This window comes from Theropithecus gelada, chromosome 11 (genome assembly GCF_003255815.1).
Source record: "Theropithecus gelada isolate Dixy chromosome 11, Tgel_1.0, whole genome shotgun sequence".
Lineage (NCBI taxonomy): Eukaryota > Metazoa > Chordata > Mammalia > Primates > Cercopithecidae > Theropithecus > Theropithecus gelada.
This window is the reverse complement of record NC_037679.1, coordinates 105,045,223-105,056,401: the sequence shown is the minus strand read 5'-3', so window position 1 is coordinate 105,056,401 and position 11,179 is coordinate 105,045,223. Positions and strand designations below refer to the sequence as shown.

At 35.0% G+C, this 11,179-nt stretch overlaps 1 protein-coding gene across 1 annotated transcript; it reads left to right on the top strand.

Moving 5' to 3' along the window:
- The first annotated feature begins 9,204 nt into the window (after positions 1-9,204).
- Positions 9,205-10,225, top strand: LOC112634785 (taste receptor type 2 member 43). Its single transcript, XM_025402592.1, has one exon. The coding sequence runs from the start codon at positions 9,283-9,285 to the stop codon at positions 10,210-10,212; it is 930 nt and encodes a 309-aa protein (XP_025258377.1). The 5' UTR covers positions 9,205-9,282; the 3' UTR covers positions 10,213-10,225.
- Positions 10,226-11,179: the final 954 nt, after the last annotated feature.

Below are 11,179 nucleotides of genomic sequence, written 5' to 3'. Positions count from 1 at the left end.
CAGCCATCCCATTACTGGGTATATACCCAAAGGATTATAAATTATGCTTCTATAAAGACACATGCACACGTATGTTTATGGCGGCACTATTCACAATAGCAAAGACTTGGAATCAACCCAAATGTCCATCAGTGACAGACTGGATTAAGAAAATGTGGCACATATACACCATGGAATATTATGCAGCCATCAAAAAGGATGAGTTTGTGTCCTTTGTAGGGACATGGATGCAGCTGGAAACCATCATTCTTAGCAAACTATCACAAGAACAGAAAACCAAACACCGCATGTTCTCACTCATAGGTGGGAACTGAACAATGAGATCACTTGGACTCAGGAAGGGGAACATCACACACCGGGGCCTATCATGGGGAGGGGGGAGGGGGGAGGGATTGCATTGGGAGTTATACCTGATGTAAATGACGAGGTGATGGGTGCAGCACAGCAACATGGCACAAGTATACATATGTAACAAACCTGCACGTTATGCACATGTACCCTACAACTTAAAGTATAATAATAATAAATAAATTAAAAAAAAAAGAAAATTAATTTTTCATTTTAGTAATTATAGGACAGTAATTTTTCCCAACCATGAGTGGTGTGTATGTGTGCGCACATGTGTGTGTGTGTGTTAATGTGTTTGTGTTCATGAGCATGTTAACATGAGTTATACAAAATTATTAGTTAGCGGCAACCAGATTTTAAGGAACATTGGCCTTACTGGGCTTCTCAGGAAAACTTTGTATGCTTTTGGTAGGAAAAGCTGGGATTCACTAAATCTGGCATTGAAAAAATGAAGATTCAACAGTGGTCATGATTCTAGTTTTGACCTAGCTGCATATAACTGTGTAGGCATCCGATGTATGATTTATGTATTACGTTAGAAAATTTCCCTAACAACTGCCATTGCTTAACACCAATTATGGAGAGGTTAAAGAAGGAATAAATTGCAAATTATGAATAGGAATATGAACTGATTTACATGCTAGCAAATGAGAAATCATCTTTCAGTTCAACATCAGTATGAAACATTTTATCTTATAACAAGGGCATAGTATTTGAATAGGAGTTAATTAGAGCTGTTTTGGAAATTATCAGGTTTTCCATTAAGACGACCTTGAACTCATTCAATAGCATGCCCCGATGCTTTCCATTTTGACATTAGACATTTTTTTTCTTTTAGAGGGCTTCTGGCCTGTTCGCTCAGGTTGGAGTGCAGTGGCACAATCTCAGCTTACTAGAAGCTCCGCCTCCCAGGTTCAAGCCATTCTCCTGCCTCAGTCTCTCCAGTAGCTGGGACTAAGGAGTCCGCTGCCATGCTCGGCTAATTTTTTTTTTGTATTTTTAGGAGAGAGGGGGTTTCACCGTGTTAAACAGGATGGTCTGGATCTCCCGACCTCCTGATGGGATTACAGGCGTGCGCCCGGCCAGTCAGAGAATTTAAAAGGAACAAAAACATTACTGCACAACCAGAAATCAGGTGCACATAAAAATTAAGGTTAGGACCTTAAAGGGAATCTTGTCCATTGATATTAGGCCTGCCTTAAAAAATTCGGACATGGTATCATTTTTATTAATCATTTTTTTTTCCATAACAGTAATGGTAGAATTCGTATTTTCCCATGGGCAACTTCGTTACGCTTATAGACTACTTTTATATTTCAACATTTCTTTTTCTTTGAGTCCTTTTAATGAGTTGTTAAACAATGCTGAAATTTGCCTTTCAGTATGCTGTTAACTAATAATATTTTCTCAAAGTAATTTGACATAATGTTTAATTAAAAGAAATATGTCTAGTATAATTACACTTGTTCATAACAAAAGAGTATTTAAAACTTTAAGAAAAAATATTAGAAAAACTAATAAGAAATATGAATAAATAAATATATAATTCATTATTAATAAATGTGCATGAAATCATAGTTATAGAATTTAAACAGAATAACAATTTTTGAATAAATGATACATTCTAAATTATAATAGAAAAAGGCTTATAAAATGTTAGGTTTAATATTTTCTATATATATAAAGATATAAAAACTAGTCTGATGTTACTTATTTTGGAAAGCATATGAAGTAATGGGAATTTTCATACGCTGCTCCCAGAATTGTAAATCAGTGCAATTACATTGAGTATGGCATTATCTGATTAAGATGATGGATCACATTCGAAGACCCAGTATTTGCACTCTTATCAGAATACATACGCAGACACATGCATATCACTGAGGTTTAATAGCTAAAGTTGAGGAGTCCTTCAAATGTCCATCAGTGCTCCAAATGGATAAACAAATTGTGGCATACTTATATCATGGAATACTACACAGTAATCAAAATTAACAAACAAGACTCACAGTTTACAACAGAATAATACAACAAAGGAAATGAACAAATTTGAGCTACATAGATAATAATACAGATGTGAGAGGAATTATTAAGATGGAAAACACATTTAGTATAATCTCATTTACATAAAGTTTGAAAAACATTATTTTTAATAATTGTAATTTATTACATTGGTCATAAAACTCTACAGTGAAACATATGAGTGATCGTCATAACAATTGTAATAGCCAGAAGGGAGGAAAATGTCAACAGCAAGACATATACTGGGAGTATCTGGATTGTTGGCAAATTATATTTTCTTACCAAGGTATGGTAGTATCAATGTTAACCTTATAATTTTTTTCTCTTAGTGTTTATGAGGTGTTATTACTCTATATGTATGCTATGCTCCACCATAAAAAAAATGTTAAAAAAGCAGAAACATAAAGTACATTTCCAAGTATAAAATTAGGGTGATACAGCATATTCTCATAGATACCATTGAAATTAGAACTTTTGTTGAATAAAGGAGAATAGAGCATTATGGTCCTAATAAATCCAAGTTAAATTTTAAAACTTTTCTTGTTTTATTTTGAGACAGGGTCTCGCTCTGTTGCCCAGGTTGGAGTGCACAACCGCAATCTTGGCTCAGTGCAATCTCTGCCACCTGGGCTCAAGTGATTCTCCCATCTTAGCCTCCTGAGTAGCTAGGACCTCAGGTGTGCACCCCCATGCCCTGCTAATTTTTTCTATTTTTTGTAGAGACAGGGTTTTACCATGTTGCCCTGGCTGGGCTTGAATGCTCGTGCTCAGGCAATCCACCTGCCTCAACCTCCCAAAATGCTGGCACTACAGGTGTGAGCCACCAGACCTGGCCCAAAACTTTTCTTAAATTAATTTAAAAAGGGGAAATATAAGAAAGAACTGTAAATCCACATTCTTAACGCCAATATGAATTTGAAACATCAAAATTTGAATATTCATTTTTGATAGACACTTTTTATTTCCAATTTAATTATTTATGATACACATTTGAAAATGTTAGAAATTCTTGAATTTCCAATAAATTATAGTACAATGGATATTAAATATATTAAATTAAATATACCAAAAAATGGGTCTCTAAAGGAAATATTCATGTTCATATTGTTAGCATTCTAATTTCACAATACTACTCCTGTGTACATGGGTGTGTTGGGTAAAATATTTTGTTACTATAAATTTTTTGGCTCTACATTAGAGAAAAAAACATAGAAAGGCAAATTTGTTAAGGTATAAAACATATTTAGTGTGATCTTTGAGTATGTGTGTGCATATATAATGTTACTTTGACTGTTATAATAAAATAATCCAGATTTAGTCACCATAGCTAAGAATGTGAAAAAGCATTTGCAAGAATTTGGCTTGCTAATGATGCTATTAAAAGATGAAATGAGGTTGACATACTATATTATTACATAGAATATTTGTCCATGTTTGTATTAAAAAATGCCAAAGAAAAACAAATCCCAAAATAGAATCCTAATTGTTGGAGGTCACTTATGTTATCAACTTTCAAAATGTAGTTAATGAAAAAATAAATAAATAAATCATTGAAAATATGTTGGTTTTACATCATTCTTGATGAAATACCATGTGACGGTATTTGTCTAGGCCTGATGCTGAGAATAAGAGAAGAATTATGAAGCCATGAGGAAGAATGATAGTGTTCTCTCATCAATCTGAACTTCAGTACTTAGAAACAAGACTGAAATCACATTTATCAAATAGCATTCTCCCTTTCATCTGCCATCATCATTTCATCATCATCTATATCTTCAGCTATCTCATGAAATGATTTGTTTTTGAGATATTTAAATACATAATTTGGAAAATAAGGAATTTTTAAAACATCATTAATGTGGGAAAGTTACAATAGTAAACAGCAAATTTGAAGTCAAGCTCAATACATTTAGATTTAGAAATTAAGTGTAGTTTATTTTACAATACATTGCTTAAGCAAATAATTATTTATGGATGACCTTCAATGAATCCTCCTTTCACTATGATGTTACAGAAAAAATTTAGATTTTCCTGTAAATAAAATTACCTAATAAGAAAGATAAAGCAAATAACATTTTATGGCAAGCTTTTATTTCTAAAGAGGGAGTTTTAGGACCAAATTGTCAAACAGAGGTAAGACCTCAGATCTTCTGTCACACTTGAGTGAGTGATGATGGAGTTGGAAGGTTACAGTTCTATAACCAAAACTGTATTCACAGATAGGGATTAAATGGTGGAATTTCATAGAAGCACCAGATTCAGTTTTGTTTCCATGGGACCTCAAGTCTACTTATATCAGATGTCCTTCATTTTTGTATAAACTCGCAGTATTGTTTTACTGTTTGATCTTTTAGATTGTTATAAACGAAGAAGTCTTGATTTCTGCTAATAAAAAGAGCAAAATTTAAATCATGGAATCGAATGGTGGAGCTGTGGTTGAGATAGTGTATTTTATTAATTTTAATGACATTTTGAGATCCAGTACTGCTCATTGAATTTCCCTGTGGGGAGAGTTTGTGGTGATGACCCAGCAACAGATAAGCTACTGTCCCAAAAAAAGCTATTCACATCAAATCAGTTTCCAGTTTCTTACAAGCTGTAGGAGGATGCCTAGACCTTGCTTTTATTCTACTTTGACCAAAGTATTACAAAAAGAAAAATCATTACCATTTTCATGTCAGGTATACTAAAAGTTTAAAAAGCTCTTTTTTTTTATTTTAAGAATTTGGTTTTAGGAATACTAGGTTTAGTTTCTTCATTAGAAAAATGATTTATATAAGGAGAACAAAAGTTCATTTCTACTTCTAAAACAATCAGACAAAAAAAAGAGTAATCAGTTTCGAGAATCCAATAGACAGAGTTAACAACCAGTTAAACACAAGAAAGAATTAGTGTATTGGAAGAAAGCTACCCATAATGAAGCATAAGGAGACCAAGAGATAGAAAATATATGGCTAGAGGGTCAGAGACATTGAAGCTACACTGAGAACAACTAGCATACTTCTGCAGTTACGGAATATTTGAAGAGAGAAAATGGGGCAGAAGCAATGTGGAGATTTTCCCAAAAGTGATAAAATGTATCAGTTCATATATTTTTAGAAACCATCAGACTTCAGACAAGATAACTAAAACCAAATTAACATAAAATGACAGGACATCAAAGACCAATAGAAAATTGGAAAAGTAACTCAAGGGAAAGATAGAGATGATGTTAAAGGGAGTAACTGTCTAAATGACAACCTGAGTTTTAATGGGAAAAAATAAACCTAGAGTTCAATAGAATCATGTCTTCAGTGTATTTCAAAAGTAAAACAGATCTTGATAAACAGAAACTTAAAATACATCTTTTCAGGTAAAAAAAATTATTATTATTACTATTTTTATTTGTAGAGTTGGAGTCTCACTCTGGTGTCCAGGCTGGAATTCAGTGGTAGGATCATGGCTTACTGCAGCCTGGAACTCCTGGGCTCAAACCATCCTCCCACCTCAGCCTTGTGAGTAGCTTCACTGTGCCTAGCTAACTTTTTCATTTATTGTAGAGGTCGTTTCGCTGTGTTGCACAGACTGATCTTGAACTCCTGGGTGCTCCTGACCTAACCTTACAAAATGTTGGGATTATGGGTGTGAACCACCCTGACTAGCCAATAAAGGGTCTTATTGAAACTATTAAGTTGAATATGCAAGAAGGAATACAAGTTAATGAAACTGGTAAATAAGTGCATAATTCTAAATGAATGTTTACTTTAAAAATAATAATGTCTTATCGGGTGATTATATAATTGATAAGATACATGCAAATGACAAAATATAGACTGGAGGTAAAGGTGACAGGAGTAAGTTTAGTTAAATTACTTTTTGAAATCTTCTGTCTATGAGGAGATTTTGAACAATGACAATGTAATGCTACTCATAGGTATATATACAAAGGAATTGTATCAAATGATATAGGAAAGAATATTCTAGTAGAATTACTCATAACTGTTCAAAAAAGAAGCTGGCCAAATATATATTAAGGTTGGATGAAACATTAATTCCATACAATGGAACAATATAGAGAAGTGAAAAAAAATCACATGTACATGCAACTATGTGACTAAATTTCAGAAACACAATGTTGAGTCCAAGAAGCCACAAACAAGAAGAACATGTAGGATTGCACCTACACACAATTCAAAGCAAGCCAGACCAAGCTATGCAGTTTAGAGTTGCATACCTAGATGGTAAAGTATAAAGAAATGTAAGGAAATATTCATCATAAATTACAGATATTGCTTACTCAGGAGATGCAAAGAAGGGTTGAGGGGCTTGGAAAGTGGCCTGGAGGTGGACCAGGGCTGTTTTCAATGTTCCTTGTATTGCCCTGCATCATGGTTACTTGAGTGTTTACGGTGAATTGCAGTATGTCCCATTTTTGTATTGGTTCATTTCTAAGTGTGCATTATAACTTCAATATACAAATTTGTAATTAGGAGCAATGTCTCATGGAAATTATTGTTACTCATCTCATTATATACTGAGGAGAAATATCAACTATTTGTATACCTCCTTATACAACTCTAAGATAGTTGGAATGGGAACTTTCTTATTTAGTCGCAGCATGAGGATGTGAGATGATGTTATCTGCCACCTCCCAGATCTTTCCAGAGGATTTCTTCCAGCCTTAATTATCGATCTCACAGGAACAAACCTTTGCCATTCCCCACATATTTTTTCTTTTGGCTCCTGAATTCCTGACACAAGGTTGTACGTATTTCCCACGCTCTTGGTTTAGCAGGGTTTTGTTATCAGTTATGTTTTTCTGCAGGAGAAAACCCTCCAAACTATATTAGATTTTTATGTCTCACATGTCGTTTGATGTCTTGTTTTGTTTTGTTTTCTTTTCTGAGACAGGGTCTCACTCTGTTGCCCAGGCTTCAGTGCAGTGGCACCATCTCGACTCACTGCAACCTCCGCCTCCAGGGTTCACGCCATTATCCTGCCTCAGCCTCCCGAGTAGCTAGGACTTCAGGCACATGCCACCACTCTCGGTTAATTTTTGTATTTTTAGTGGAGACAGTGTTTCTCCATATTGGCCAGGATGGTCTCTATCTCTTGACCTCGCGATCCACCCACCTCGGCCTTGCCTATGCTCTGCCTGGATTTCATTTTTCTAAGCTGGGTTTGGATGGTTGTGGTGATTTGAGATGGGCCAAATTCTGCATCTTGGAGGACGTTAGAGTTTTGTCAATTTAGTCTGAATCAGGTGGCGGCAATCTGACGTCATTAGTTTCTCATTCTCTTTCTGGGAACAGTGTACTAGCCAGGCGATGTTCTCATAGGAAATGGAAAGAGGAAGAATCCCCAGCATGGAAGCCATCTCAAATCTCTATGCAAAGTGTAGTAATTTTCTGTTCATCAAAGTAAGCTAAATGATTGAACGCCAAATTCAGGGGAAAGGTAGTCAGTCTTCCGGTGATAGGAGGATACTGCAAGATTATATATCAAAGGGTCTGGTTCTCAGGAATTCTTATAAAATTTCTAAATATTTTATATAATAATAAATATGTAAGCATTAGACTTGAAAGAAACCTTACCAAAGTCCTAAGAATTAGAGATATGTTTGGTAAATAAGTATCATTCATGGGCTGAAAGCCCTGAGTGGGAAAATAGAACTAATTTCATCTGGACAACAACTTGGAAACTCATTTTTTATTTTGGAAATCACAAGAAAGTTATTTGCTCCATTCATAAGTGGTGTGCACATGTGTGTATTTTTGTGCACATTTATGAGCTTGTGAATAATGAAGTTATAAAAAAGTATTAGCAGCAACCAGATCTCATGGAAAATTGGTCTGCCTATGGTTCTCAAGAAAATCTTAGATGCTTTTGATAAAATAAGTTTGGATTCTGTGTATTTAAATCTGTCATTTAAAAAAGGCCATATTGGTGATGATCTTAGTTATGACAAAGCTCCCTTTGAGAATTCGGAAATTTACTATATGATCTCTGTATTGGGTTAGAAAACTTCCCTAACAACTGAAATTGCTAAAGATAAATGATGGAGAGGTTACACAAGGAAAAATTGCAAACACTGAAAGTGAATATGTCCTTATTTGCACACTAGCAAATGAGGATTCAGGTTTCATGTCAATTTCAGTGTGAATAATTCCAGCCTAGAACAAGAACAGACAGTGAATGAATGAGTTAATTTGAGTTGTTTGAAAATAAGAATGTTTTCCATAAGAGATCATTGAACTCATCAATTAACATGCTATGGTGATTTCCGGCTTGACCCTGGTCACAGCAATTAAAAGTAAAAAGAATGTCACAACACATACACAAATCAGGTGCATATAGAATTTAAGGTCAGGATATTCAAGCAATCACAACCGGTGATATTACACTGAGAAGTGAAGCCAGCTATATTTCCTCAATCCAGTGCGGAGTTGGAGAAAGTTTCTGTAGCTAGCAAGGGGATTGTAAAATGCACCAATCAGCACTGTGTAAAACCACACCAATCAGTGCTCAGTAGCTAGCCAGAGGATTGTAAAATGCACCAATCAGCGCTCTGTAAAATGCACCAATCAGCATTCTAAAATGCACCAATCAGCAGGATCCTAAAAGCAGTCAATCACAGGGAAGACTGAAAAAGGTCACTCTGATAGGACAAAAAAGGAAAATGGGAGGGGACAAATAAGGAAATAAAAGCTTGCCACTTCAGCCACCAGCAGCAACCTGTCTGGGTGTGGAAGCTTCTCAATAAACCTTGCTACCACTCACTCTTTGGGTCTGTGCCATCCTTAAGAGAAGTAACACTCACTGTGAAGGTCTACAGCTCCATTCTTGAAGTCAGCGAGACCACGAACCCACCTGCAGGAACCAACTCCGGATACAACACCAGCATTTTAAAATTTTATTTTTGTCTGTTCAGACATGATAACTTTTCTACACATCATTTTTTCCATTCTAGTAGTGGTTACATTTGTTATTGGAAATTTTGCTAATGGCTTCATAGCATTGGTAAACTCCGTTGAGTTGGTCAAGAGACAAAAGATCTCCTTTGCTGACCAAATTCTCACTGCTCTGGCAGTCTCCAGAGTTGGTTTGCTCTGGGTATTATTAGTAAATTGGTATGCAACTGTGTTGAATCCAGCTTTTTATAGTGTAGACATAAGAACTACTGCTTATGACCTCTGGGCAGTAACCAGTCATTTCAGCAACTGGCTTGCTACTTGCATCAGCATATTTTATTTGCTCAAGATTGCCAATTTCTCCAACCTTATGTTTCTTCACTTAAAGAGGAGAGTTAAGAGTGTCATTCTGGTGATGCTGTTGGGGCCTTTGCTATTTTTGGCTTGTCATCTTTTTGTCATAAACATGAATGAGATTGTACGGACAAAAGAATATGAAGGAAACATGACTTGGAAGATCAAATTGATGAGTGCAATATACTTTTCAAATACGACTGTAACCATGCTAGCAAACTTAGTACCCTTCACTTTGACCCTACTATCTTTTGTGCTGTTAATCTGTTCTTTGTGTAAACATCTCAAGAAGATGCAGCTTTATGGTAAAGGGTCTCAAGATCCCAGCACCAAGGTCCACATAAAAGCTTTGCAAACTGTGATCTCTTTCCTCTTGTTATGTGCCATTTACTTTCTGTCCATAATGATATCAGTTTGGAATTTGGAGAGGCTGGAAAATAAACCTTTCTTCCTGTTCTGCAAAGCTATTAGAATCATGTATCCTTCAGCCCACACATTCGTCCTGATTTGGGGAAACAAGAAGCTAAAGCAGACTTTTCTTTCAGTTTTGTGGCAAGTGAGGTACTGGGTGAAAGGACAGAAGCCTTCATCTCCATAGATTCACGAGAGGAGCATTGTATGTCTTCTAGCAGAAAACAAGCTGGTAGTGTATGAAACATTTTATATTTCTCACTGGTTTTTCTGTAAAGTATGTGGATGAATAATTTCCAAACATATACCTAGAAAAGTCTTTGACCTAAAATTATTTTTTTTTTGTGTGTGTGTGTGTGTTTATGAGTGTATGAACACTTAGGAACAAGGACACTAACGTGTTCTTTTTCTTCATACAAACTGACAAATTATACAAAATATGACAAAAAGTCCTCAGAATTATGAAGCCCTGTGTATTTCATTCATGTATTTTATATTTCATTTGTAGAATTTATGATGTCTATTTATAATTATTAAGAACTAGCAGCTTATTCCACGAAAAAATTCTTTTCTATTGTTATTTGAACCACACAAATATATCACAGTGAGCTTAGAATTCATTGTTTGAACCTGTAACTATTGGATGGTAAGGTCATTCAATTTGATATCAATAATGAGGATGTATCTTTGGGGTTTTACTCCATTATGAATTTCTATTTTCTGTTTAGTAAAAAGCAATCAGAATTATTGTTAGAAAACAATGCACACAATGGAATTCGAGTGACAAGCATATGCACAGTAAATTTTGTGTATGTCTGCCATAAGCAGTACTGAGGAATATTAGATTTCATACAAGTATGTGAAGAGCTAAAAATAATCTCTTTGGTAATAAAGGGATGAAAAATCATGGTGATGATCTCTATTGCTATTATCCATTTCCATATGCAGTTAGAAACGATATTTCTTCCAGCTTTTGAATTAAAGAAAAGCCGTTTTAGAAGTTGAGATGTGATGTAAATTATTTTAGTATTTTTTTTCTAAAGCACTCTTAAGCTCCTGAATTGCTAATTATATCCTTATCTTCCATTTAGAATATTCCTTGTAAACTTCAGATAAGAGAACTCAAATCTTCTCTTTTCCAAAGAAAACTATCA